At 40.1% G+C, this 27910-nt stretch overlaps 4 protein-coding genes and 1 long non-coding RNA gene across 19 annotated transcripts in view; 2 read left to right on the top strand and 3 right to left on the bottom strand.

The window, feature by feature from the left end:
* The window catches only part of mcm3ap (minichromosome maintenance complex component 3 associated protein), a 31166-nt gene extending 29270 nt beyond the window's left edge, over window positions 1–1896 (bottom strand). For 2 of the 3 annotated variants that reach the window (XM_004917891.2, XM_031893134.1), the window contains exon 1: window positions 1803–1896. The gene's annotated coding sequence lies outside the window, so the exon portion shown is untranslated. The remainder of the gene's footprint in view (window positions 1–1802) is intronic. The other variant, XM_004917892.4, reaches the window with a different exon arrangement.
* ybey (ybeY metalloendoribonuclease) lies at window positions 1865–8742 on the top strand. 4 transcript variants are annotated; one of them, XM_002932008.5, is made up of 5 exons: window positions 1865–1950; window positions 3377–3590; window positions 4233–4364; window positions 6619–6687; window positions 7317–8742. In XM_002932008.5, the coding sequence occupies exons 2-5, from the start codon at window positions 3381–3383 to the stop codon at window positions 7401–7403; spliced, it is 498 nt and encodes a 165-aa protein (XP_002932054.1). In that variant the 5' UTR covers window positions 1865–1950; window positions 3377–3380; the 3' UTR covers window positions 7404–8742. The 4 variants fall into 4 exon arrangements, with proteins under 4 accessions (XP_002932054.1, XP_004917952.1, XP_004917951.1 ...); XM_004917895.4 differs by having other exon boundaries at window positions 7314–8742; XM_004917894.4 differs by having other exon boundaries at window positions 4233–4379.
* Window positions 8743–9019: 277 nt separating this feature from the next.
* On the bottom strand, window positions 9020–18914 carry LOC100489834 (chromosome unknown open reading frame, human C21orf58). Of its 6 annotated transcripts, none has more exons than XM_004917897.4 (10): window positions 18644–18913; window positions 17847–17917; window positions 17149–17209; window positions 15515–15588; window positions 14842–15033; window positions 14365–14476; window positions 14036–14172; window positions 13116–13357; window positions 12911–12973; window positions 9020–9504 (listed from the first exon to the last, which is right to left on the bottom strand). In XM_004917897.4, the coding sequence occupies exons 2-9, from the start codon at window positions 17904–17906 to the stop codon at window positions 12928–12930; spliced, it is 924 nt and encodes a 307-aa protein (XP_004917954.1). In that variant the 5' UTR covers window positions 17907–17917; window positions 18644–18913; the 3' UTR covers window positions 9020–9504; window positions 12911–12927. The 6 variants fall into 6 exon arrangements, with proteins under 6 accessions (XP_004917954.1, XP_031748995.1, XP_031748997.1 ...); XM_031893135.1 differs by having other exon boundaries at window positions 12911–12946; window positions 18644–18910; XM_002932028.5 differs by lacking the exon at window positions 9020–9504 and adding an exon at window positions 11564–12346 and having other exon boundaries at window positions 18644–18914.
* Window positions 18915–22868: 3954 nt separating this feature from the next.
* Window positions 22869–27646, bottom strand: LOC105948451. Its single transcript, XR_001171866.3, has 2 exons — window positions 27557–27646; window positions 22869–23042 (listed from the first exon to the last, which is right to left on the bottom strand). It is a non-coding gene; the product is annotated as an uncharacterized LOC105948451 (long non-coding RNA).
* Window positions 27644–27910, top strand: part of pcnt (pericentrin) — a 61468-nt gene continuing 61201 nt past the window's right edge. For 3 of the 5 annotated variants that reach the window (XM_002932007.5, XM_004917890.4, XM_004917889.4), the window contains exon 1: window positions 27644–27731. The gene's annotated coding sequence lies outside the window, so the exon portion shown is untranslated. Of the gene's footprint in view, window positions 27740–27910 lie in introns of all 5 variants that reach the window. The other 2 variants (XM_012970882.3, XM_018097381.2) reach the window with 2 other exon arrangements.

The raw sequence follows: 27910 nt of genomic DNA, 5'->3' as shown, positions 1-27910 counted from the left end.
CAATTACTACAATGATGCATACATATAAAGCCGTTACATAACCACTTAAAGGAGGACTATACCCCTGGGCGCAAAAAAAAAACCCTTAACTATCACCGCCTAGACCCGACCTCACCTCTCTTTATTGCATTGTTTTTAAGTTTAAAGTTTGTCCCTATCACTAACCGCTACCTAATAATATATGCGGATATATGCGAGTGAGCATTGCTCTTCCTCCTGTCCTCTTGCGCGTTTGATTGAAAAAGTCTGTCTTTTTGTTAAAGTCGGCTTTTCACTCTACTGCGCATGCGTGAAGACCGAAGCAGGAATACGGATCGCTAGCTCGCATACACCCCGGACGGTGCAGTTTTCCACACCAGCCAGGAGGAACTGTGGATCCCAAGGCACCTTGCCCCCTATTTTCTGAAAATGCCCACTCATTCAACCTCTATGGTCTGAAGTTGTAGGAATCTTAAACCAACTACTAGCCTGACAGATCCCATTAGATCTTACCACCCTCTTAATGGGCAAACCAATACCAAAACAACACAAAAGCAGCCAGGCCTTAGCCAACCAAGTATTTGCAGCTACTCACCTAACCATATCATCAAAGTAGAAGAGCCCTAACCCACCCACTTTACTGGAAATTATTAACAGAGTTAATGCCAATAGAACTTTTGAATCAGCCAATGCAACTATCCAAAATGCAACAAATCACTATCTTAATATTTGGTCTCCATGGGTACTCCAAGGCCTAGTCCCTATGCTGCCTTAAAGGAACAGTAACACCAAAAAATGAAAGTGTTTTAAAGTAATTAAAATATAATGTACAGTTGCCCTGCACTGGTAAAACTGGTAAGTTTGCAACAGAAACGCTACTATAGTTTATATAAATGAGCTGCTATGTCAACATATATATATATATATATATATATATATATATATATATAATGGGGTTTTATCTGTTATCTGCTAAGTAACCTGTGCCTTTTCTCCTGTAAATGGCTGCCCCCGTGGCTACACAGAAGCTTTATTATATAAACTATAGTAGTCTTTCTAAGGAAAACACACCAGTTGTACCAGTGCAGGGCAGCATTACATTATATAGTAATTACTTTTATACACTTTCATTTCTTGGTGTTACTGTCCCTTTAATACGCTATTATGCAAACATTGACCTGCATAACTATTTCCTCTCCTTTAATTTAACCCACTTGCATCCAGATCATTGTTCTGAATATTTTGGTTTACAAATGATGTTATAGATTATTCTATCTAGCTGACGTCTACACAGCAAAGAACAGAAAGCGGATCAGTGCTACATTTTATGCAATCTTATGAAACACGGTCATATGAATTGAACTGTTCTTACAGGATTTGTCAGGTTTACAAATTCTAATAAAAGATATAGTTAAAAAAAATATATACTCCAAAATGATACAGAGACCCCACTGTGATAAACCCTGATCATATTCTGGTTACAGGGCATAGCTGCTGCTACTCCAAAGCTACGCATGTTTAGGCCAACTGCCCCAGTCCCATATCAGCTGTTGAGCTGCATTATTCCCACTCTTGACAAAAATAATACGGCCATAAAAGCGCCCGAATTGGTTCTGTGGAGAAGTCATCCCAGTTAGTCCATTAGTACAGGCGCACCGCTTAAAACACTAAAAGTTGAGAGCAACCCCCTCCGCTTTCGAAACGATAACTTTGCCTACTAAGCCTTCCAGCCACACTCTCTGCACATCTAACCTTCTCAAACGCAGTTCTTTGCCTTTCCCGAAAACCCACTGAAAGCAGCTACTACTGACCGGCGTACTCACCTCTCTTTTCCTGCAGTTCCACTTTTTTCGCCCTGTTTCTGTCGAGCCAATAAACATCCCGAACAGGAACTACTGTTCACTTCCGGCGTCCAGATAAATGTTCCCCTAAGGTCTGTGTAGTCAGTTCCGCTGCTTGAGTTCTAGCACGGTAAGTTAATTGGATAGTCGCTCTGTTCTTTTGTCTGCGGGACCATGATAAAGCATTGCTCCTCTATGACGGGGCTACAGTTCCCACCATGCCCAGACCGTGTCTGGGAAATATTGATAGAAACCGCATTGCACATAACAAATCTGTTCTTTATCCTATGACTTTACTATACATTGTGTTATAGTTTTTGACTGCTAACTTTAATATGTCTAGTTACTCATATGTATCAATTAATACTGTGTGTAATGGTGTAATGTAAAAAGGCCTGTCAGAAGCAGACAATTGCATGTAGATTAGCGATTTTCAACTTGCGGTCTTAGGGCGAACACACACACAGCTACTTAGTAGCAGCTACTTGTCATGGCTACTAAACACCAGAAAATACCCTGCCTTAGACAATAATTGCCTCTGCTAAAACATGCGTAGAGACAATTAATAATAAATGATCAGCACTGTCTATTTTTGTAGCCCCCACAGGCATACCTCCCAACATTTGAAAAATGAAAAGAGGGACAAAAAGATTTGGCGCGCATAGCGCAGCAATTTTTGGCCACGCCCACCTTTGTGGTCACGCCCCAATTAACACACCCCATTTTTTTCTAAAAATACTCCTTTTATATAGTTGAAATGATGAGATCAGACACAAATGTGCTATACCCTCATACTGTACTACCTAAGGAAAACAATATAGCAACTCCTACATATAAAATACAAATATAGAGAGAAGGCAGTCAGTTATAAGTGAGTTATAACTATGTACCAGTTTTGCCCCCCATACACAGTGCCCCCAATGGCCCAATAGACAGTGCCCTTCATACACAGTGCCCCCCAATACACAGTGCCCCCCAATACACAGTGCCCTTCATACACAGTGCCCTTCATACACAGTGCCCCCCAATACACAGTGCCCCCCAATACACAGTGCCCTTCATACACAGTGCCCTTCATACACAGTGCCCTTCATACACAGTGCCCTTCATACACAGTGCCCTTCATACACAGTGCCCTTCATACACATTGCCCTTCATACACAGTGCCCCCCAATACACAGTACCCTTCATACACAGTGCCCCCCAATACACAGTACCCTTCATACACAGTGCCCCCCCAATACACAGTACCCTTCATACAGAGCCCCCCCATACACAGAGCCCCCCATACACAGATGCGGGATGCACTATAAAAAGCGGGACTGTCCCGCGCAAAGCGGGACAGTTGGGGGGTATGGACAGGTAGCTGCTACTAATATCTCTGAGTGTCTTCACCCTTATGGTTTTTGTTCATCTACAACTCCTAGCATCCTACAAAGATCTGAAAGCTATCAAAAGTTACTGGGAGTTGGACAAAGGAGGGCCCCATGATCCCTAACTTTGGCTTTGTTTAGGCAAAATATTTAAACATTCTACACATTAATTCTCTTACACAGGGCAATGTCCCTAATACTAAGGAACGCACAGCGCGCAGTACCTCTCCGCAGGGCCCCTTTGCGCTTCAGTCTGGACATTGCACGGAGCTGCCTGAAAGTGAGGAATTTTGACCTTGGTATTATCTGTGTTAGCAACGCCAGGATCCGACACATCAACAGAGTTTATCGAGGACAGGACTCTGTCACAGATGTACTGTCATTCCCATTTCATGAGGTACATTTAAAATTTATATAGATATATTTACATTTGAAACACTTAAGCTTTGGATGAGCAGCATGGCGTTAATTGTGCTGTTAAAACATGGCTGGATTAAACATTGTATTGGAGGGATATGGTAAAAAGAAAAGTAGAAATTTAATTCTATGTATAATATGATCTGAAAACTGATATAAAAGGATGAGTTAGAAGCTGAAACTAATAGTTAAGGTGAAACCTTATGGGTAGAGATTTACAAAGATCAAAATGGCACATTGTAAGTTTGACAGTAGGGGTAAATGTCACACATTTTCAGGAAGGCAAACAGACACACATTTGAAGGGACAAGCAGGCCCATAATGGTGGACATACCAGTAGGACAGAGACAGAACAAAGAATTTAGCCATTAAGGCAGAGTATGTTCCACTACCTAAAATAAGTAGTTTACTGCCCACCTTGTCCCAGGACATCCCTATACCAGAAAAACTATTAAAAAAATATAGGAGATCATTTCTTGTTACCTAAATTCATATATGAATGTACTACTTCTAAAAATAGAATACTCTTTATATCTGCTTTAATGGGGAAAGGTCCTTATTTGTTTATAATTACATAATTTAGATTTTTTTTTATTAAACGCATTTAACCTTGTTTGTGCAGGATCTGAATCCCAGTTTGTTACCCATCCCTGCCTCTTCAGATGAATACAATTTAGGGGACATTTACCTTGGAGTTGAATTTATTTACCAACAGTGCCAGAAAACACAAGAAGATTACAGCAGCATCCTTACAGTAAGCCATGCAGGAGTATGTATTGGTACATATGTATGTTTTTATTTATAAAGTGCTGCACGCAGCACTGAAGATTCAAGTTAAAGGAGAAGGAAAGGGTTAAACTTTAGAAATCATCTTTAAAAAGGACTCCCTTGCTTTTACCTGATCGCTAAGATTTTTTTTTTCTTAATAGCATTTGCATCTCCAGCAGTTTGCTTTTAAAGGAGAAGGAAAGGCTAAGTCACTTGGGGGTGCCAAAATGTTAGGCACCCCCAAGTGACTTAGATCGCTTACCTTTTACCCCGGGCTGGTGCCCCTGTACGAAGAGAACAGCACCAGCCCGGGGTAGCAGCGAGCGCTTCCTCCTTCCTTTTCGCTTGCGCGCGCATGCACAGTAGAGTGAAAAGCCGAACTTAAACAAGAAAGTCGGATTTTTACTCTACTGCGCATGCGCCGGCCGACGGATTTCGCCGGGAGAAGAAAGAGGAAGGAGGAAGCGCTTCCTACAGGTACCCTGGGCTGGTGCTTTTTTCTCCTAACAGGGGCACCAGCCCAGGGTACAAGGTAAGCGATCTAAGTCTCTTGGGGGTGCCTAACATTTTGGCACCCCCAAGTGACTTAGCCTTTCCTTCCCCTTTAAAGGAGAAGGAAAGGTAAAAACTAAGTAAGCTTTATCAGAAAGGTATATGTAAATACAGCCATAAGCACTCACAGAAACGCTGCACTGACTTTTCTGTGAAAAGATTTCTTGTGTCTGTAATTCCTGTGCCAGAGACACAGTTCTCTCCTCTCTCCTGCTCCCCCCCTTAGGAATGTGGATCTGAGCCAATCAGCAGGAAGCTGACTCATAGTCTAACTAACTGAGCATGTTCACTTGGTCTGGGTGTCTGTGCAGGAGTGAGGCATTATGGGAATTTTCTTTACACATCTCAGTGTTTTTTAGACAACTGAAGATATGCCTGTAGCTTGAGATTAACTCTTTATTAGCCTTTCCTTATCCTTTAAAGATTTCTCTGTTTCTTCTCCTTTGCGGCCACCATTTTGTATTTGACAACCTACCAAGTTGACAGGGTTAAAGGAACAGTAACACCAAAAAATTAAAGTGGATAAAAGTAATTACAATATAATGTACTGTTGCCCTGCATTGCCCTACAACTGGTGTGTTTGCCTCAGAAAGACTACTATAGTTTATATAAGTAAGCTGCTGTGTAGCCATGGGGGCAGCCATTCAGAGGAGAAAAGGCACAGGTTACTTAGCAGATAACAGATAAACCCCCATTATATGGGGCTTATCTACTTGTTATCTGCTATGTAACCTGTGCCTTTTCTCCTCTTTTCCAGCTTGAATGGCTGCCCCCATGGCTACACAGCGGCTTATTTATATAGTAGCTTTTCTATAGCAAAAACACAATTTTTTTGCAGAGCAACAGCACATTATATTTTAATTACTTTAAAACACTTTAATTTTTTGATGTTACTGTTCCTTGTTCATGTCATTAATAGAGATTGTAACGTAAGGGATTAGGACCAGGTTTAGGTGAAAAGATGGTTAGTTCAGTTTGAAGTGGCATTGAATCATCCAGTTGGAGATTGCTAAGAGACAATGAAATTTAGTCTCAGTTTCAACTGATAATGAAAGGGTTGTTAAACATATATAGATATCAACCCCTTGAGAAAGCCCCCTTTGGTGGCGAAACAGCTGTTGGGGAGTCTGTTCTGGAGAAGATTTGGGGGCCCCTGTAAGGAGTATGGAGAAGGTGGATGTTATAGAGCAAACTGTACATACTGTGTAATATGTCTGGTGACATGGCAAATTCATGGTGATAGCCAGTATTCCAGCGAACTATTACTGCTGTCCCAGAAGGGCAGTAAGTATAATTTTATGTACTGGTTACACAGTGGAAACCTAGGTGCTATTTGTATATACAAATTCATAATGGAGGAACAATATATGTAACTGTGACAAATATGATTATATAAGCTTCCCTCACAGGTCATTGAAAACTGGCCATTGAACATGATCAGCACTGTCTATTTTTGTAGCCCCCACAGGCATACCTCCCAACATTTGAAAAATGTTTGTATCCCACTTTACCCAGTCATAGGTGGGTTACAATATCTGAACATGTGGTGCAACAGTTTGAACTTGGGTAGAGATGCAAGTGAACTATACACAGCGCAGCAGATGTTCTGAGCAGCATCTAGTTTACCAAGACACTGTAATAAGACTTTGTAATAACATAAGCAATAATTTTTTTTTTCATTCTTTCAGATATGTGCAGTCCATGGTCTCTGCCACCTTCTAGGGCACCAACACAATAACCCAGAACAGTGGAAACAGGTCAGCTTTACTACACCAATCATTCTTTATGCTGACAGTACTGTTTCTGGCATAAGAAAATATGAGATCCTTGCACACTTTAGGAGGCAATTTTCCAATTCCTTTAGTAAATATTTGCTCTAATGATCCCAGCTCTTGCATATGCCAAGCTGAAAACTGTACGTAATTGTGGTTGTTGGTGGGGGGAAGGGGTGTTAAGAATTGGGTGTGCTCCCTCATGTTGTAGTAGGCTTAAAAGCACCCCTGCATGTTAAAATGAATTTGTATGAAAAGCACCTCTGAAAGATTAGAGGGACAGAATATTTGGTATATTTACCTATTAATTCTAATAACAATTGCCTGGATCTGGACAGTGCCTTCACAGGTCAGGTAATTGCTGTTTGAAAATGCTGACCGCTGCATTTGTGGGCGCCATTTGTTTGACCCATGAGTGAATTGTACAGGTCCAGGCAATTGTAAATATAATGAAGCAATTTCAGACATTTTATGGCTTGCTGGAAAAGCTACAAGGCAAAAATTCTATGTGGGCACCATTGTCCTTAAGCTGAGGAAGTGTTTCTTGATTGGCCTGTCAAAGTATGCCAGAAAGACTCAACACACAGTAATGACCAATCTGTTCTCTTTAGCAGATGCTTGAAAAGGAAACTGAGATTCTAAAGGAGATAAACAGAGTTACCGGATCCAAACTGACACCGCTTTCAACCAACCATTACTAACATTCTGCTTCGTCCTGTTTACATCTTGCAATGCAGTTATTTACACAGTGCTCCTTGCCACTTCATATGGTGTTCTCAGAATTTATACTTTTCAAAATTAAGGGATCAGTTTAAACCACAGAATAACATGCAGATTTATGGGCCTCTATGATGAGCTTACTTAAACCTTGCAGAAGAGATTTAAGAATGACTAAACTTTACTATATCACTATATTAAATATATCTTGCTTGATTGGCACCAGCACATATGTAATGCTGTTTACCTCCTGCAATTTCTTTTGAATATCAAGTTTTTGGCAGAGGATTTGGACATGAACCACCAGTGTGCTGCTCAGGGACTGACTTTCTGTTGTTAGCACATGAGCTTCACTGGAGAAGTCTTCTGTGTTTATTGCCTATGCAAAGATGACTGAAAATGGGAAACCACTACCACTGGTTTCCCATTTTCAGTCATCTGCAAATATTAACACTAACCTATACTATTTACAGTGTCATTAATAAAAGGATTGGTAAGGACTAGGCCAACACTGATCAATGTGACACTCCATGTGACCTCAGAAGTTTTTATCCCACAGTGTGTTAAAATTGCCTTTGTTACCATTCCTGACCCTTTTTCCTACAGATAGAAATTGCACAGCATTCATATTGCTTGAAAGACATAACTGATACTTACTGCAACTTTTCAATTGCTCTTCATTTTTTTTTTCTTTTTAATAGTTTTTAATTATGTGCCTTCTTTTTCTGACTCTTTTCAACTTTTAAATGGGGGTCACTGACCCCAGCAGCTGGAAATTTTTTTTATAAATTATTTATTTTTTATAAATTATTTTTATATATATATATATATATCAGTCTCTCATTCAAATGACTCCCTGGTTGCTAAGCTAAGCAGAACCGTACCAACCAGACAACTGCTGAAATTCGAAACTGGAGAGTTGCTGAACAAAAAGTGAAATCATTTGAGAACCACAAAATGTTTCAGAAGATTACTCTCTGCATCATGCTAAAATTTAACTTAAAGGTAAACAACCCCTTTAATTTTGTAAAATAATGAAATGTAAGTACAAGAAGCTTCAAGCTTCTTACTGGAGTTACATTTCTAGTACCTGTATCTGAATAGTGTGCACAAGGCCCTAAAGAGGGGTTTCAATTAAAAGCACATAATAAATTATATCGACACAACAAATGTATTTGTTATATTTTATTATATAATAATAATAAGACAAAAACAAATGTAATGAACTTGATACAAAGGATTGTAGACAGGGATTGCTGGGGTCATAGCTGCATCCTGCCACAGGGACCTGATTGGGCCATATGAGCTAAAAAAAAAAAAAAACCCCAGAAGAAGAAGCTAATAAGTATTAGGGTCATTGGTATCTGAGGGTAATAGTGGGGGTTCCCTTATCCAAACTGGGCCTATAGCACCTAACTATATCACTGTTCATGACAATGTTGTAATAATTTGTAGGTTATATAAACAAAAATGGGGTTAGTGCAACATTTAAAAACAGTTCATAATATGCAGCAAAGTGGATAGTATTAAACAAGTATGATATTATATATTTGATTGGAAGCACTCACATTTTTATTATTTGGGCTATTAATTATAGTTATTTCATCTTGTGTCTATGAAAATTATATTTTTTCTGCACAAAAGAATGTGTTGTGTATGCTAGTGCAACACTGCTTAGAACAGGGACTCTAAACCTCTAGGCTACGCCCCAAAATTTGGGCTGTATGCTGTTACGGGTGGTTCTTCATAATCCCTTTAAATAGTGGGAAATTTCTTACTAAATAGCAATTTTCAACTAAAACTAAGTTGATAACTGCTTCTAAAGCAATGGGTCAGAAAGCTGATTAACTCACTTTTGAGTTATGGTAAACATTTGTTTGGAGCTACAACATACATGCCTGGCTGGAAAGTTAGTAGCGTGCTAGCAAGCCTGCACTAAATACATATTAGTTTTATAAAACTCTCATTTCCCATCAAGGTTGTGTTTTTATTTCCCAAGGAATCTTCATGGCCCATCGTACACAATCTTTTTTCATAATCAGTAATAGATCAGCAGCATCTGGATCACTTTTTCTCCAGTTTTATCTGTAAGAAAATGATAACCCAATAGAGGGAAAGCTATGTTATATATTGTACGTGAATGATGGGTGCTGTAGATGGTCAACATTTGAAATAAATATAGTTGGAGATTTATAAGGGTCTCTGTCTGTCTGAGATGCAATGTATGATTACATGATTTATATCATCTTTTTTATGAAAAGTTATGTTGTAAAGTTTTTCTAACTAAGGGTCTAAAAAATAATAAAAATCACAACTGCACAATTATTGCAGTGAAACCGTATTTGGATCTTGCTGCACACAAATATATGGAGTAATACTCATTTATACTCATTTAAGAAAAGACCAGTTGAACCCGTTTGTGTTCTTTTACTGAAGCAAGGGGTTTGCCTTTATTGCAAAGTAATTTAGTTTGAAACCTTTGCTACAGCAACAAATGTTTTCTTAAAAAAAAAGTCTGTGTTGCTTACTTCTGAACAAAAGCTTTTCCCAGAATTAGCAAGCACCTCAACTTTAAGCAATACTAACACCACATCTTAAATCTGTAGCTAATGTAGTAGTGCCTTAACAGCTACAGGCAGTTGAGTCCTGAAAATACAAAAACCCAAACCAATTGTCCCAATCCCTTGGACAGAACCAGCTGTCCTAGGGATGGCACAGGTGCACTAAAGTTCACTACATATAAGGTCAAATTAAACTCTAATTACATTACTAAACATGTAAAAGGGGCAATATAAACCTAAAAACACCTTGGCTAAAAATGAACTCAATAAATAGGACTTGTGTTAAAATTACATAAAAAAATGCAATATTTTTTCTAATGTTTTCACATTATAAAGCACTAATTTAAACATTAGTCATTGAACTTACCCCCACCCAAGACAATTAGTTCAGAGCTGCTTATCCACAACAAATAAACAAACCCCTCCCTTTTCAAGACAGCAGCCATTAAACAGCTCATTATCAGGGGCTTTTCAGTGGACTGGTAATTCATTTTATCTGTTTGTAGGGACCAGGAAGTTCTAAAGTGAAACTAGTTTAATATCCTTGTTTAGTTCCTGAAATAACAGAAACCATAGATACTACTTAATTAAAACAACAGGCAAAAGGTATGTTCAGCACAAGCCCTATTCATTCAGTTCACATTGAATAGAGCTGTATACAGTCCTTTTAAGTTATATAGCCTTTCTACTTTGTTTCTATATGACAAGGGTGCCGGGCTGCGGGCTGTGCTGAACCTGGGCGGCATCTAGTTGCAGGGAAACAAGCTCAGGTCTCCCACTGTTTTTGTATTATAGTGAGCTGTATTATATTTGATAATGTAATAATATTAATAACAATAAAAATAAAGTGCAGAATATAAAATGTAATCATTAAATTTACATTATATATGTAATAATTAAATAATATACTATGCACTAGTTTGGCCCCCTCACCCCTGCCTCCGAAAAATTGCTTGAAACCGGTCCCTGGTGCAAAAAAAGTTGGGGACCACACCTATATGAGGTCATTTCGAACAAATACATTGTAGCTTTGAGAGTGATTTATTTCAGCTCTTATTTACAATATGTAATTTCCTGTGTGTCAAAAGTATAAATACACTAGTATTTCGTGGCATTGCCTTTTGCTTTAATTTCTACTTTTTCAGTTCAATCCACACATGTTAAATATGATTCAGGTCTGGGCTTTATGATGGCCACTCCAATACGTTCACTTTGTTGTCTTTAAAGGGCATGTCAACCCCAAAAATAATTTTTTGCATAATAATAGAAAATTCTAAGCAATTTTCCAATATGAAATAATTAAAAATTTGTAGCGCTTTAAAAGTTATTTGTAAATGTAATTGCTATTGAAAGCAGCATTTGCTGAACTCCTGGTTGTTACGTTTTAAACAATGTTGCAACTGTCAGTCTCCTCCAGCAAGTGAAGTCTGTCAGTCTGCTGCCTTGTGTTACATTGTTATAACAGTCAGAGCCACCAGGGCAGGGAATAGAAAAGGACAGGCAGACACTGGTTTTAATATCGATTATATATACAAATAACTCAAAAATCATTACAAATTTCTAATAAATGTATATTGCAAAGATGCTTTGAATTTTGTTTTCTTTTATTAGGCAAAAAATTATATTTTGCGTTGCCTTGTCCTTTAAATCATTTAGTTACAACTCTAGAATATATTTCGGACAATTTCTTGCAGGAAGACAGTGTTGCAACCAGGTCTTACATTTCTGGCTGATGTTATGAGGTGTTGCTTCAGAATCTCTACATAGTCCTCCTTCCTCTGAAGTGCACCAGTGTCCTTTCAAAAAAAAAAAAAACCCCACAGCATATTTCTGCTATCCCATGCTTCACGGTTAGGATGGTGTTGTTCTGCTTAAAAAGCCTCACTCTTTTTCATTCGTTACATAGCAAAAGTCATTATGGTCCAACAGGTTTATTTCTGTTTTACTTGTCCTCCATAAGGCTAAGTCTTTGTCCTAGTGATCATCTGCAAACAAAATCTGGCTTTTTCATGTTGAGCTAGGAGTAGGGGCTTCTTCCATTCCCGGCAACTTTTAGGCCATGGCGATAAGAGACTGTCTTAATGGTGGTGGATATGTGGTACCTAATGCCTCGGTCTTGTGGTTCAGTTGGACCTTTTGAAGCAAAATTTGTTCATCCCTGGGAGTTAACTCCTTCCTGGATAATGCAGTGTGTGTGTGGTTCCAGGATTTTCATATTTGTGTAAAAATGGTTGTACAGGGTTGCGGGACCTTCAGCTTTTTAAAAATCCTAAGAAGGAACCTGACTTGTGGAGGTTCACAGTTCTGTCTTAATTGCCCATTTTTCCCTTATCAAGGGCAACCAGGAAGTGGCTCTAAGGTAGATCCTTAAATATAAAAATAGGTGCATTCCCTTTTGAATAATATTGGGAGACAGTTGGGCAATGAAAAGTCATTACATTACATTCTGGAGTTTTGACACACATGAAATAATATACAGTAAATAAAAATCTGAAATGAATCTGTTTCTACACTATTACTTTGAAATTACCTTACAAAGAAATAACACGGGCAATATATGGTAACATAATAAGTGAAACTATAAATAATTGAGTTTGAACATTTTTAGCCTAGCACTCAATTGTACATTTGAAAAATATAATTTTTCTTGAAAATGCAGCCCCATTAAACAAACCCGACAGGAAGTTGCAATTTTCTATGGGTACAATGTCCTGGTGTGGATTGCAGTTACCTAGGGTAGCAGTAAAAGTGATGCTTGATGCCAATGTTATTTATAGGGGAACCCAACTGGCAATCATAAAGTCTGTATATGTGTAATATTTTCCCTCCATGGACACAAAGTGCATTGCAGATGTGTGCTGGTGTATGAGATGAAGGTGTACATGACATATTGCAATACTAGTAGTAGTAGTTTGATAGTTCCTTCTCACCTCAGCAGCTCAGGGTCTCACAGGCCACTTGGGACCCTGGGGAGGAAACCATCTGTTACTACACTTTAAAGAAGAGATTGTTGTGAGAAGACAGATCAATGTTGGGGAGGGTGTTAGCAAGGTAAATTAGAGGAATATTATTATAGAGGAGTGTTGCTGCACGTTAGCATGCAAGTTCCTTCCTATCACAAAAAATGTTACTTACGTATGCATAGCTGGCAGGATAGTAGTTGGGCCAGTAACATGGTGGACAGCAGGAGGAAATGAACTCATCTGTCCCATAGTGTTCGATTGCATCATGTGGGGCCACAATGGATATCCAGGTCCTGGCTGCATGGGAAGTGTCCCACCAGGAATGGAAGGAGGGGTATAGTGGTGATGATGGTGCACTGAGGATGGTCTCATTTTTTCAGCCTTCAGAACCACAGGACCTGCATTTTGAGGGTCCTTAGGGCATAAATAGGTAAACAATGACTATATAAGAAAAACATGACTTTCAGAAACAGGAATCTCATTTATGAATAAAGTAAAAGGTACAATATATTTTCCCTATACTTTGCACACAAGAAATGCATAATACTGCTGTATGTTGTGTATTTGGTGCCGGAAACAGGCAATATTCCATTGTATCCTTTTCCTGTGCCCTGCCATTGCTTGCCTTGCTCTTTAGGCAAGGCATAAGTTACACCCAGGAAAAAGTAATGCCTCATACACTATGGGGCACATTTACAAAAGCACGAACGCTCGAGCGTTCATGTGAACGCTCCGAGCGTATTTTTGCCGATTTTTTCGGGCGTCCGCACGACTTTTTCGTACAGCACACAACTTTTTTGTACGGCGCACAACTTTTTCGGACGTTTGTACGAAAAAATCGGAAAGGTTTTACCGCTGTTTACAATTGTTCGGTACGAAAATTTCGTGATTTTCGGATCACCAATACGATATTATCGTGACTAATACGATTTTTTCGTAAGCATTTTCGTGATATTGGCGATCTTCCGAAATTTTCGTTTCCAATACGATTTTTTCCCATTCGTGATTCGGATTCGTGGATTAGTAAATGTGCCCCTAAATATACATATATTTGTAATATGGGGAACATTCCCATACAAATATCTCTATTACCTGGAATGATGAGGTGTGTGTAGAGGGTAAACCTGCAGGCTGTGATAGAGCCATTGGAGGAAGAGCCTTTATCATCATGTTCTGCATGATTATCTGATGCATTTGGGCATTCTGCATAAGCATCATCTCCACCATATCTGCAAAGGTGAGTGCAGTCTAGTGTGACTAGAAATTATAGACAAGTATGGCAACACACAAGAGAGGAAATGGGCACTGTGACATGAAACACAAAAAGGCCCACTAGTAAAGTCCAAAACAGGCAGATGTAATATTTCTACAGAGAACCTTTCAGCAATTAAGTACTTTAATTCATATGATTCCTTTAATACCTTCCTTAATGCTGCCAGGACGGACAGGTTGTAGTGATTGAGGGTGGGGTATCTGGGTAATAAGGGGCTGTGGTGGTAATTGCTGGATTATGGTTGCTGGATGCTGAGGTAACTATAAAGAAAAGAAAATATTACAACATGTGCATATAAACATATTAATGTAATCAAAGCAGTGACATAAATAGATGTTACTGGCACTGCCCCACATCAAGTTCAATTAAGGGCCCCATTAAATTGGGCTTTACTGGCCTACACTCCCCTGCTTTCTTTGTAGTTACGCCCTTGCACCAAAGACATGTTCAGTGTTACATAGAAAAATGAGCTAAATTCCCCCTTGCCCACTATAATCAGCCAGAAGTTGATTTCTTCTATCCTAGGAGAGTTGAACAATGAAAGAAAACATCTGACTGGTTGCTATGAGTTACTGGACAGGACATTTTTTTATATACTAATTATGCTAATAAATATAGTACTCACCTGCTGCTGGATGATTCTGGGAGGCTCTGGTGGGGGTGGAGGTTGATAAAAGTGTATGGGTGGCTCTCGAGGCGGTAGCTGGTGATGGAAGTGCATTGGTGATATCTGATGAATGGGTTCCAAACTGATTTTTTTTCGACTTGTGCCCTCCCACGTGTGAGGCCGAGCAATTTCTTCTAGAAGATGCTCTTCCTGTGAATTTAAAGAGTCATGTTTATTTAAAGCATAAAAACACATTTATGTTAATTTGTTTGATGGATTCTCATTACTCCTAATCAGATCTGAATGCAAGTATTTGTATGTTAAAATTCACACTTAATTGATGTTTATCCATTTTGGATGCAAGTTTAAACCATTATTTTATCATTACAAAGGGCAGGTTTTTGATTTGGTGGGCCCAGATGTTGTTACATTACCCCTCACAAAATTCCACTTCATCTCTGTGCCCCCATTTGTAAAGTAACTTACTTCTTTCTATTACTATGCAGGATGCGCGTTAATGATTTTCCCTTCGGGTGCTCCTGAAAACTCTTGCCACTTTGCATTGATGGCCACAGCTACAGATGGGCCAGAACATGGGGTAGGCTGGCAGAAGTTACACCAGAAAGAACCCCAAATATGTGATGAATAAATAAATAAATCTGCTGACCAGAGGGATTCTTGAATTACTCACACGTAATTTATGCAGTAGATCCTTCCTTCTTCGTAAAGCTGACTGCAGAGCTTCTTCATGCCCATTGTAGCTTCCTGAACACAAAGTATATACAGTATTTTAAATAACAGAATGGCGGCCCTTCTAATATCTTGTACCTATTATCATTCTGGTTCTCAAACTGTGAGACTGGCCCTTCTCAATAGCTCCAAGATACAGCCTTAGAGTGAAATTTTAGGTGAATTTTTATTTACTGCTTTGGATATACAGAAAACGATAGGAGGGTGCCCTTAGTATAGGCTGTGGTGAGGCTCTTTAAGGAATAGTGCCCAAAAGGCATTTGGTCTTGTATCCATAGCTTACTGTCTTAAGTACCAATAAGATTGTTGTCCTCTAATTGGATTAGAGTGCAGCATTTTCTCATGTATAAGGATAAAGGGGAATTCTTAAAAAGGTGCACAATTTAATATGGAAAGGTGAGTGCCTCAGCATTCACTTGTTTACAACCCTAATTAAGGGTTGAACTATAAAGAACTTCTCTTTAAAAGAATACAGCCTGCCTTAAGGCTCATGTCTGTAATTGATCCAGTATGCTTTCAACCTGAAGACAACAGTTTGCTTCATCCAAGCCATTTACCCTCAGCCTATTGGTCTCTTACTTCAGTGCTGTCCAACTGGCGGCCCGCGGGCCGCATGCGGCCCACGACCCCCCTCTGTGTGGCCCCCCACCTGTCTGGCTGCTTTGATGGCTTACTCTTGTGGAAGCTTTATATGGTATCAGTACTGTGATTAACTGCCCCCCTGCATGGTTCACACCTCAGATTCAGACTGTTCACACCTTTTAATCTCTGCATTGTTCACCCCCTGCAGAGTTCACATCTCAGGCTCAGGCTGTAATCAACCCCATTGTTCCCCTGTTCACACCTCAGACTGTAGGAGCAGTAGAAACCCACAAATAATCCCTGCACACTACAAAAAGAACATATACTGTGGTGGTTCTGCAATTGTTCCATACACACAGGCAGGGTAGGGCAAGCAGAGTATGGCACACACAGGCAGGGTAGGGCAAGCAGAGTATGGCACACGCAGGCAGGATAGGGCAAGCAGAGTATAGCACACACAGGCAGCATAGGGCAGGCAGAGTATGGCACACACAGGCAGCATAGGGCAGGCAGAGTATGGCACACACAGGCAGGGTAGGGCAAGCAGAGTATGGCACACACAGGCAGCATAGGGCAGGCAGAGTATGGCACACACAGGCAGGGTAGGGCAGGCAGAGTATGGCACGCACAGGCAGTGTAGGGCAGGCAGAGTATGGCACACACAGGCCAAGTATTGCACAAACCAGCCAAGAATGGCACACACAGTCAAAGTATGGCACACGCAGACAGGGTAGGAAAGGCAGAGTATGGCACATGCAGGCAGGGTAGGGAAGGCAGAGTATGGCACACACAGGCAGGGTAGGGAAGGCAGAGTATGGCAGGTTTTTGCTGTACTACAACCATTAATATGGGTATGGTCATGTGATAACACGGGTGTGGTTTCAAGTGGGTGCGGTTTCAAAAAAGGGAGTAGCTTTCATTTTCGGCCCTCCACCACGTAGGTCGAAAAATTCCGGCCCTCGGTACCACAGAAGTTGGACAGCACTGTCTTACTTGAAGTTTCGGGCTCAGTATCACCAGCTTCCTCTGCCATTTCACGTTCATTCTCTAATCTCTATAGAAAGGAAAGTGAAAATAAATGAACACAGACTAAAATGTAACTCTAAAATATTCTTTTAAAAAGGTAGATAAATGATAAAGGTAAAAGATAAAATGCAATTCATAAGAGAATGGTCACTATAATTAACTATGCCTAAAATTTTTTTACTATGGTTTATTAAAGCCACTATTGTTGTCATATACAATGCACTGTGGTTTAATTAGCAGGTGTGTGTCTTCTACAATCAGATTGGTCTTACTTTGAGAAAGTGCCAAAGTGATTATTGTTAATGCATTGACAATATCATACTAGGAGTAAGTAAATATGAATAATCTGTGGCGATGCATCAAAACTGGTGTTGCCAGTTGGTTTATGAAAGTTTGAGGTTGCTTAGGTTTCAGTAGGTTGAAGTACTAGCTACTAAAACAAAGGGGTCTGTTAGAAAACTGGCACACACTGCTCATTGGGATTTAATTGATGGCTGAAAGGGTTCTAGGACCACAGGCACTAGAAATAGTTTCAAGATTGGTATGGAAAGCATTGGAATGGAAAGTGCCGGGATTTATGAACATATTACCTAAGAACTAGAATGTTTCAGAGACAATCAATGACATTTATCAATATATATGTCCAAGAAATATATCTATTGTACCTTCTCCAGAAGTCTCAGTTTCAGTCTAGTCATCTGATCAACCAATGTTGCGTCTGCCATGGTACAAGATGCTGTTGCAAAATATGCAGGTAGCATTTAGCAAAAGTATTAGACTGGGCCTCTTGCTGCCCAACATAGAAATTGATTACTAGGGTACACTCTATGTGCCATTCCATATAAAATGTACTAAATTGTATGCTGTATAGTATAAATTAGAGACCTGAGGTTTCTTTTATATAAAGTGAGGCCAACTGATATATTCCCTGGTACTTTAGCAAGACAGTCCAACTCTAGAAACTCTATAAAATATCTGAGAAATGATCCCAATATTTTCAGTCTTCAGGTTCTGTATAATTAAGCCTAACTGCCCAGTGACACTACCTGCCCTGCAATCTATATTCCTACCATGTTTGTATGTGACTCATGGCCCTTATTGATCACCCCACTCTCTGACAGTATAATAGAAAAGAAGGAAATATTGACTAAATAAATACAGTGATTTTGCATTTATTTTCCCAGTCTGAAGAAACAATAACTTACCACAAAACAACTAAACACAATAATTCCATGGGAAATAATAATGGACATCCAATTCCTACATTTGGGCCAATTTAATTACTTTTTACCTTTATAGTCCTATCTATCTACCTACTTACTGTATAGTTTCTAATTCCTACATTTTGGCCAATTTAATTACTTTTTACCCTTCTAGTCCTATCTGCCTACTTATAGTTTCTTATACTGAATACAGACCACCCCAGCCCTGCCCACTTATGTCTGTGCCACATTGTACTCACCAGCCTCCTATTTTGCAATTGCAGGAAAAATCTCTCAGTTCAGCAAGTCCATTTGACTGTATCTGAAAAAGTTGGGAGAATGAATGCTGTCGTGTCCTCTCTTCTGTTTTTTTCCTGTAGCTAAGTCAAATAAGAAGATGTATTCTGAAATGCTTTTTCAGTTGCCACTTGTAATCTCCTGTACACAGCTTTGTATCCAAGGCATGTGACTTGATATGCCCCAGCCCCACATTCTTGCCAGAGATGAGAAACTTACTATTCCACTTTCAACAGGTCATTGAGTAACCTAAACAGCTTGTCACCAGTAAGTACAAACTTCCCCGCCCCTTCTCTCTTTGGATATATCCCAACAGTTACATGCATAGAAACGAGACATAAACACAAACTCACTAACAGAAGCAACCTGTACAGCAGCAAAGGCAAGAACCCTGCCCATTAACCATATCTTAATTTGCCTAATATCCTTTGAAAACAGTGTTAAACCATAATGATTTGTGGTTTACTACATTTTATGCAGTCAGCATAACAATTACACTTCTACACATTGCCTCATACTTGTGGTGCAGACATTCACATTCTGTTTTAAAAGAGAATAAGCAGGCAGGAAGGAGACCAGAGGGCTACTTATCACTCTCGGTGTAAACTGAAGATGAGCCATGTAATTTTGGGCTAAACCTACATATACACTTGTAGATTTCCCTGTATATCATTATGCTTGGTTAGTTGTGTGTGTGTGTGTGTGTGTGTGGGGGGGGGGGGGGGTTGCAAGGTGTTTTGTAGGCACCCTAAGAATTTGTTCTGCTTAGCATGAGGTCTATTCATTTCATACTCCCATGTCCTGAGAAAGTACACTAGTAAACAGAACAGACAAAAGCAAATCAAAACAACAAAGGGGGTTAGAAACATACACTACAAACAAACACACAAATCTAAGTCAGTTGCAAACAAACACACAAGTCACAAAGCAACATGACATGAGTAGTTTTGAAAGTAAATTAGATACCTGGAAACTCCCTATTGTAAATAACGCTTCTATTCATTTTATTTTCATAAAGGTATGCAGATAGAATAACATTCCCCTTTTAATTCTGGCTAGTAACACTTTCAAATTAAAGTGTCTGTTCTTTATCTGTTTGTTGAATTACAACCAGATTACCCCCCACCCCCAACTAATTCAGGACAATTTAGATAATTAATTTAGATAAATACTAATACTCCATCCTTTTAGGACACGCGGGTGACTAATCTCCCCGTGTGCCAGAGCCCTTAGGGCAAGAACCCACAGGGCCGTAGACAAACCGCTCCGAAAAGGCTTTCAGCACTTCGTATCACTTTGGTAATCCAAAGTCACGTGAAGTTTCCTCCTGCAGGCAACTTCGTGCAACTTCGGAATATGAATCCTTATCTGTATGTTTGCACATACTGTGTAAATTGCCGGTAAATATGCAATGTATAATGAAGGGAGGACCTGCACTCTGCCTATAATGTGCCATAATAATTCTATTGCATAGTATAATATATGAATCACCAGGGGTGGACAAAGCCAACTAGGCGCCATAGGCAACCAGGCCTGTTACCATAACACTGCACCCCCACCCTTTGACTTTGTGGGGGGCTGTCACACAAAGACAAGCAGTGGGGGCAAGAGAGTGCGTACTAGGGGTATGCAGGAGAGGTACCTCTCCTCTGCCTAACCCTAGTTCTGGCCCTGTGAATCACCATTAAAATACCACCTCATTTTTGTAATGTATAAATCCTCAAGAAACATTATTGAACCATTATATACAGTAATGTCTGATGCGACATAGATTTAAAATTTCTAGTTGCGCCTACTTTACCTCATATCAAGTCTGTGTTAAAATCATGTGAAGTGCATGTTTAGATTGGAAACAGTGTTTCCTTTGGCCGCCTGCAAATGTACAATTAATATGTTCCAACCTAATATTATAACTTCATTTTGGTGTGAGGGTACCACACAGTTAAAGTGGACCTGTCACCCAAACATGAAAAGCTGTATAATAAAAGACCTTTTTCAAATTAAACATGAAACCAAAATCCACTTTTATATTAACACATTTAAACCCAATATAAATGCATTTAAAAATCCCAGTCGTCAATCATATACTGCCTGCCCCGCCTCTATGCCTTAGGCATAGAGGCGGAGCAAACAATTACTTAAACTTTCCATTCAGCACTCGCATTCTCCCTACCTTCTCACCATCTAACTGTGTAGCCAGTGCATGGGCCTGGGCATCTGGTCCCCCATTCTGGCACATACACAAGATTTTGGGGTGATACAAAGCTTGCCTTAATAACAGTGCCCACAAAAATGGCAGCTGCCTGCTGGCTGTGATTTGTATATTCCCAAGACTGAAGGAAACAAGATTTATATCATTTATATAGTATGTGAAGTTAATTTTGCAAACACAATAGAAAATAAATTGGAATTATTTCTTAGGGTGACAGGTCCCCTTTAAGGCTGATGCCACACCAGGCATATGGCATATATTTTCGGCAAGATGAAAAACGCTTGCTGAAAATATGCGCCATATGCACCATATGCCCCTACCTGTGCCTGCACCGGAATGAATAGAATGCATTCTCTCTGACCTGGATCCTCAGTCAGAAGGTGATCGTTTTTCTTTGCTTCCTTGTGCAGAGTGAAGCCCCGCCCCCACTTCCTGTTCAGTTCTCTCTTCAATTGGACTACCTGTAGTCAGCCTGGAGAGACTTCTGGGCATGCCTGGAGGCAGCAGGAGCCAGTCTGTGCAATAGCAGGGTTTTTTCATTGATGAGAGACCTGAACAGGAAGTGGGGGCGGGGCGGGGCTTTTTAGTAGCGCACACTACTAAAAAAGTATATTTTTATGAAAATGGTTTATTTAATGGTTTTACATATGAGCTTGTTTATGCAATATATTTTATAGAGACCTACACTGTTTGGGGGTATAGTTTTCCTTTAACAATAGTCTGATCAAAACCGATTGCTTACTACTGGTAACTGCTCTGGGCCAGTTTAGCATCTATATATGTAAGTCTCTAATATGATGCTGGTATCTGGTGTTGTCCAAAATACAGTCCCCTACCTGATCAAAGCATGTACCACTTGTATATACAATAATAAAGTTGGTGTTACAACTGATGAATTGTCCTACCTTTACACATATAAGGGCAAAGCAGCGTTTAGCTCCACATTTAAAAGTACCCTGGTGGAAAAACCAGGTCACCATACTCGGAGATAGACTATTTCCATAAGTACAACATTTCTAGTAACAAATCTGCAATCCAATCCCAAAATGATCTTGTGTTCACTTCTCTTCCCTTTTACCATGCTCCTCCATCCCATGTGTGCCATTTACTTACAGTATCTTCTTTGCAAATGTTACTGCCCTTCAGTGTTGGACTGGCCAACCAGGATACCCGGAAAACTCCCGGTGGGCCCAGGTGTCAGTGGACCCTCCTGCTCACCTTGCCATTGTATGCCTTGTATGGCTATACCATAGCCATTACTCAATTCTATATGAAAAGAAATGGAGGAAAGTATAGATAATAGTATGTAAAAAGAATTAAGAGACTAAATAAAGTGAATGTACAGAGAAGGGCAAAGTGGGCCTAAGGTTTTCTGGTGGGCCCTTGGCACCCCAGTCCGACACTGCTGCCCGTCAAATCCGAAAATCCATGCCAGGGCTGAATTGAGGTGCCAGTGGGCCCAGGACAAAGATCTTGTTGGTGGGCTCCCTATGGCCGTCCCAAGACATTTATAATAGTGTTACCTTCAAGCACGTGAACTAAGACCAATAAAGAGATGGTCTGTGTTTATCAAAGCAGAGCTGAGGTCTAGGTGCAGCTATCTGAACTAACAGTCATTGAAATGGGTATTGTGTTATTACAGTATAGGGAAAAAATAAGAAGTGGAGGGTGATGGATAATAAAAAAGCTACACCAATCCACAGGGGGCATTAGACAGGGGTAGCAACCCTTGACCTCATGCTTCCAAAAGACAGTAGAAGGGCCCTATCCTGACCGCAGAATTGCCTAATGATTGAAGCACTAAAACATGACTAAAAATGTTTGACACCCGCTAAGGGTGGCGATCAGTGGCAATGCCAGTTCTGAGATTAAATGCCCGTGGCTGTTTGTACCCAGCAAAATATTTCATAACAGATTTTTATGGGTGTGTGTTTTTACCTTCTGATTCAGACCCCCAAAAAAACAGCTACCAGCAGTGACAGTTACAGGTATGGTTTTTTTTATTGAAATTTTTATAAAAATTGTATTGTAGGGCCAAGCCACTCCGTCACAGAAAGAGCAAGGTCTTCAGTCAAGGAGAGCATTCTGCAGTCGGACAATAGATTCCTGATGTCCCAGGGAGAGCAGCATTGCAGCACACTCGGCCTATGCTAAAGAAACACAGATAAACAGGATAGAATTACTGGGTTACTGACTGGAGAGCCTTACTCCAAGTTAGCATGTTAATTATAACAAGGCAAAGTAGCGAGAGGTACAAAGAACAACAATTGCCAATCCCTTCCCCACCAATACCTACTCCTCATTCCTTTCAATGGCAAACACACTTGTCTGTGGCACTCAGTCAAGCAATCTGTGGATTCTGGCAAATGCCAGATTGGCTGCTGTAAGATGCCATAGACAGTAAATATTTAGTGGGCTGGTGGGGGAGGCTGATTAGGCCTCTGTGTACTTGAAATGCCAGGGCCTATTCTGTATCCCAGTCCGGGCTTGCGCTGCAGCAGGTATAGTTGCTGTTCTACCATGCTCAGATTGGCTTTCTAACACCATTGAGGAAGTGGGGAGAACATGTTTACACTCAAACACAAGGTGGTACTGCTTATAGCTTGTCCTAACCATCAAAAGCCATAAATTAAATTGGACCTACCATATAACTTTGATGTTACAATTTTTTTATTATTCATACTTATCAAAGACTTTTTACACTGAAGAATCTCTTGAAGCTTTCCTACTGACTTCTATTTCTTAATTGTCTAATAGAAAGTAATTGGACAATTAAGTATTGGTAGGTATCAACATTGGTAGGTACAGATATGGGATCCCTTATCTAAAATACACAAACAAAATCAAAAGAAAACCCCATACTGGCTTAGTGATTACTAAACACTAATTGAGAAAGCAGAGTTTGATACTATAAGGCAGTGATCCCCAACCAGTGGCTCTGTGGCAACATGTTGCTCCCCAACCCCTCAGTGCGCCCAAACCAGGTAGTTATTTTTGAATTCCTGACTTGTGGGCAAGTTTTGGTTAAATAAAAACAAGATTTACTACCAAATAAAGCCCCCTGTAAGCTGATAGGGTGCATAGAGGCTCCCTAATAGCCAATCTTAGCCCTTATTAGGCACCTCTATGAACTTTTATGATGCTTGTGTTGCTCTCCAAGTCTTTTTACATTTGACTGTGGCTCCTGAGAGAGAAAGGTTGGGGACCCCTGCTATAAGGGCTCTGGCACACGGGGAGATTAGTTGCCCGCGACAAATCTCCCTTGTCACGGGCGACTAATCTCCCCGAACTACCATCCCACCGGCGAACATGTAAGTCGCTGGTGGGATGGTACACGCTGTGCAGGCGATTTCGGCAAATCACCGAAGTTGCCTCGCGAGGCATTTTCGGCGATTTGCCGAAATCGCGCCGCCGCGTGTGCCATCCCACTGGCGACTTACATGTTCGCCGGTGGGATGGCAACTGATGGCAACTCGGGGAGATTAGTCGCCTGAGAACAGGGAGATTAGTCGCTCGTGACAAATCTCCCTTGTCCAGGCGACTAATCTCCTCGGACTGCCATACCACCGGCAAGAGAGGAAACTTCCACGATTTCGGGGAAATTCCAGCGCCGCTTATGCCATTCTCGCCGGTGGGATGGCATTTCAGGGAGATTAGTTGCCCACGACAAGGGAGATTTGTCGCGGGCGACTAACCTCCCCGTGTGCCACAGCCCTAACATTTAACTTTTAATAGTCTACATTAAAAATACCTATCATTTCTCAATAAGGATTTAGTAATCACTAAGTGGGGAGGTGCCAGTATGGGTTTTTCTTTTGATTTTGTTTCTATATTAAGAATTTAACTACCCAGTACACCACGAATGTTGAGCTGCAAATCACTGCATATGTGGGTTTTGCACTTAAACTTTGTCTGCAAATCTCTTTCTGGAAACCTGTTATCCACAATGCTCCAGATTAAGGGAAAGCCAAAAAAATTCTAAGCAATTCTAATTTTTAAGAATTAATACCTGTTACTCTGTAATATAAAGTAGGAGCTTGCACTTTATGGTAGCTGCTGGGTTTATTTAATGTTTAAAGGGGTTGACCACCTTTGTGTTAACTTTTAGTATGATGTAGAGAGTAATATTCTTAGACAATTTACAATTGGTCTTCAGCAACTCCCCAGTTTGGAATTTCAGCAGTTAACCAGTTGCTGGGGTCCACATTACCTTAGCAACCAGCCATTGGTTTGAATGAGAAACTGATATATTTATAGGAGAGGACCTAAACAGAAATAAACGTAATACAAAGTAACAGAAGTGATTACTAAACACTAATTCGTATGTCATATGATGGCCAATTCTAAACAACTTTTGGCTAAAGCAGACCTTGTACTGCCCCACAGTTTTTGCACTTTAGGGACTTTTCCTCTGGGGGACTCTTAGGTTACCCAGGAAAACAATATATCATTTTTTTCAGGACATTCTGTAACAAGCTTCTAAATGTCTAAAAAATGAATCATCACTTTAAAAAAAAAATCATATTTTCCATAATATAAACACATACACCAGAAACATAAATTATTTTATGCACAAAAATACAACTGATTTGGAAAGTCCCATGTTTCCTGAACATTACCAATACCAAATATATATAGTTTTATGGAGATTTCTCACTTTTGTCAAAAACTCCCAGCAGTACACTACCGAATTTCCAAAACACTGCTTCAGAAAGCTGCATACTTTAGATTTCAATACCACAAATTCCACTAGGTTTATCCCAGAAAATTATACATTTTTGGAAAGAACAGATTCCAGGGAATCCAGAATAAATTTCTATCATTTTATGTGGGATAAAGCTACAAAAAAGTATGCTGAAAAGGCAGAAAGCCATATATTTTTGGAAAGCACACATTCCACGGAATTCAAAATGGGTACCCGTGTCTTTCTACTCCAAAGTACCAAGCCACACAGCTTTCCTAAAGTTGGCAATTTTGATAACATTTCCAAAAATCCCCTCAAAGCTTCCACTTTGCAGCATCTTATCTCCCACATATCATTAGGTACCAAGATAAAACACCCTGAATTTGATACCCAATATGTATAGGTTTACCTAAGAATGTGGCATGTAGGGGCCCCAATGTGAACATACCCCCATATGATCTATTATTTCTGTCATTTCAGCTCCTGCAAAATCAACACATTTACATAATGTTATGTAGGATAAAGCTATAGATAGCTATATAAAACACCCTAAATATGAACCCCAGGTCTTCTGAACAGTTTGATGCCCACTGTACATATTTTTATATTCCGGCCGAAAGGCTGGGGCTTTTTAAAGCCACTTTTTTTTATGTATTTATATGTATATATGTTTTTTTCTTTCTTCATTCATTTTTAGCACTTATTTTTAGCACTTATTTGGGATTTGGGGGAATGGATAAAGGTATCCCCCTAGCCTTGTGGCGAAGGGGATCTGAAGACCCTTGCCACCTGCAGGCCTTTTGGCAGGGGGGGGTTGGGGATAAACGGGTTCCAGGCGAGGGGGTTCCTGAAGAAATTCTAGGACCATTTTTGTGCCTTTTGGCAAGGTGGACCCGGAGTTTTTATGGACTTAGCCTCTTTAGAGTCCAAGGGGCGGATTTACTAATCCACGAATCCGAATCCCGAATGTGAAAAAATTGGATTGGAAACGAACATTTTGCGACTTTTTCATATTTTTTGCGATTTCTTTGTCGCCGTCACGACTTTTTCGTAAATTGTCACAACTTTTTCGTAGCCATTACGACTTGCTCGTAAATTGTCGCGACTTTTTCGCAGCCATTACGACTTGCTCGTAAATTGTCGCGACTTTTTTGTATTGAGCGCTCGTAAACAGCGGGCAAACCTTTGCGACTTTGCATGATTTTGGAAGCCTCCCATAGGACTCAATAGCACTCTGCAGCTCCAACCTGGCCCAAGGAAAGTCACGATACTGAAGCTTGAATGAATCCGAAACTTTCGTACTCGGCACGACAGCTACGAGTAGCGACAATTTACGAGCAAGTCGTAATGGCTACGAAAAAGTTGCGACAATTTACGAGCAAGTCGTAATGGCTACAAAAAAGTCGTGACAATTTACGAGCAAGTCGTAATGGCTAAGAAAAAGTCGCAACAATTTACGAAGAAATCGCAAAATACCGATCATTGCGAAAAAAATGCATTCGGGCGCTTTTCGGACGTTCGTGGATTAGTAAATGTGCCCCTAAGTCATTGCACCCTTTGCGCTATGTGTGGCACTTTAATGTGAGCACTTTTTTTTGCACTGGGTGGATGAAGCACAGCGGGGCTTCAAAAAAAAAAAAACCCTGCCTATCAATGTGTACGTTTCAATCTGTGGCCCAAGGTCTAATTCTTCAAAACACCAGTTTCTTATTTACCGAAGAAACCAACTTCAAGGCACAAATAAAAAACTGTCTGCATAAGAAAACAACTAAAATTAAGCGTTCATCGCTTCCTTTACCAGCACAACCAAAACTCACGTCTCCCGGGATAAGGGAAATAACGCAGCAGAAGTCTGTGTTCGGTGAATGAAATGTTGAAATAATTATGTAAACACTAACAAAAAATGGGGAATCGAATGTCAACCCTCAAAACTCTATGGATTTAAAAAAAACAAAAAAAAAAAACCAAACACCTACTGACCATTGCCACAAGGGGGACCTTCTGCGCCCGGAACCATAATCCATCGGAATATTTTTTTAAGCACCCGCGGAAGTGCCTTTTGGTTCGCGCTTTGGTTCCCGCTCTTACTGTTTATCAGTCCCCCGGAAACTGAATTCAAAAGTTAGACTTGGACTTTAGAGACAGAGAAAGACTGGTGAGTACGTAAGTCACGTTCTTTTTTGTACCTTTTGCTGCTGAGTTTATACCGTTTATGGGACCCTTTCTCCGGGATTTCGGCAAGTACCGAGCGCTAAATTTGAACTTTTTAGTGCCCGAAGCTGCTGCGCTGTCAGTGTTATGTGAGAGGGCTGATGTCTGTAGCCGCGGTGTCAC

Source organism: Xenopus tropicalis, chromosome 9, assembly GCF_000004195.4.
Source record: "Xenopus tropicalis strain Nigerian chromosome 9, UCB_Xtro_10.0, whole genome shotgun sequence".
NCBI classification, from domain to species: domain Eukaryota; kingdom Metazoa; phylum Chordata; class Amphibia; order Anura; family Pipidae; genus Xenopus; species Xenopus tropicalis.
Note: the sequence above shows the minus strand (reverse complement) of the source record. Positions and strands in the feature narration are given on the sequence as shown.

What these genes read in the sequence shown, in the direction of transcription:
- LOC100489834 (XM_002932028.5), bottom strand. Translation starts at nt 17,906, where the DNA reads ATGGCAGACGCAACATTGGTTGATCAGATGACTAGACTGAAACTGAGA. An exon ending in TCCTGGCAGCATTAAGGAAG is followed by an intron (nt 14,173 to 14,364) that starts GTATTAAAGGAA and finishes TCACCTTTGCAG; the next exon opens with ATATGGTGGAGATGATGCTT. An exon ending in CACACACCTCATCATTCCAG is followed by an intron (nt 13,358 to 14,035) that starts GTAATAGAGATA and finishes TTATGCCCTAAG; the next exon opens with GACCCTCAAAATGCAGGTCC.
- ybey (XM_012970913.3), top strand. Translation starts at nt 3,381, where the DNA reads ATGTCCCTAATACTAAGGAACGCACAGCGCGCAGTACCTCTCCGCAGG. An exon ending in TGTCATTCCCATTTCATGAG is followed by an intron (nt 3,591 to 4,232) that starts GTACATTTAAAA and finishes TTGTTTGTGCAG; the next exon opens with GATCTGAATCCCAGTTTGTT. An exon ending in TTACAGTAAGCCATGCAGGA is followed by an intron (nt 4,380 to 6,618) that starts GTATGTATTGGT and finishes TCATTCTTTCAG; the next exon opens with ATATGTGCAGTCCATGGTCT.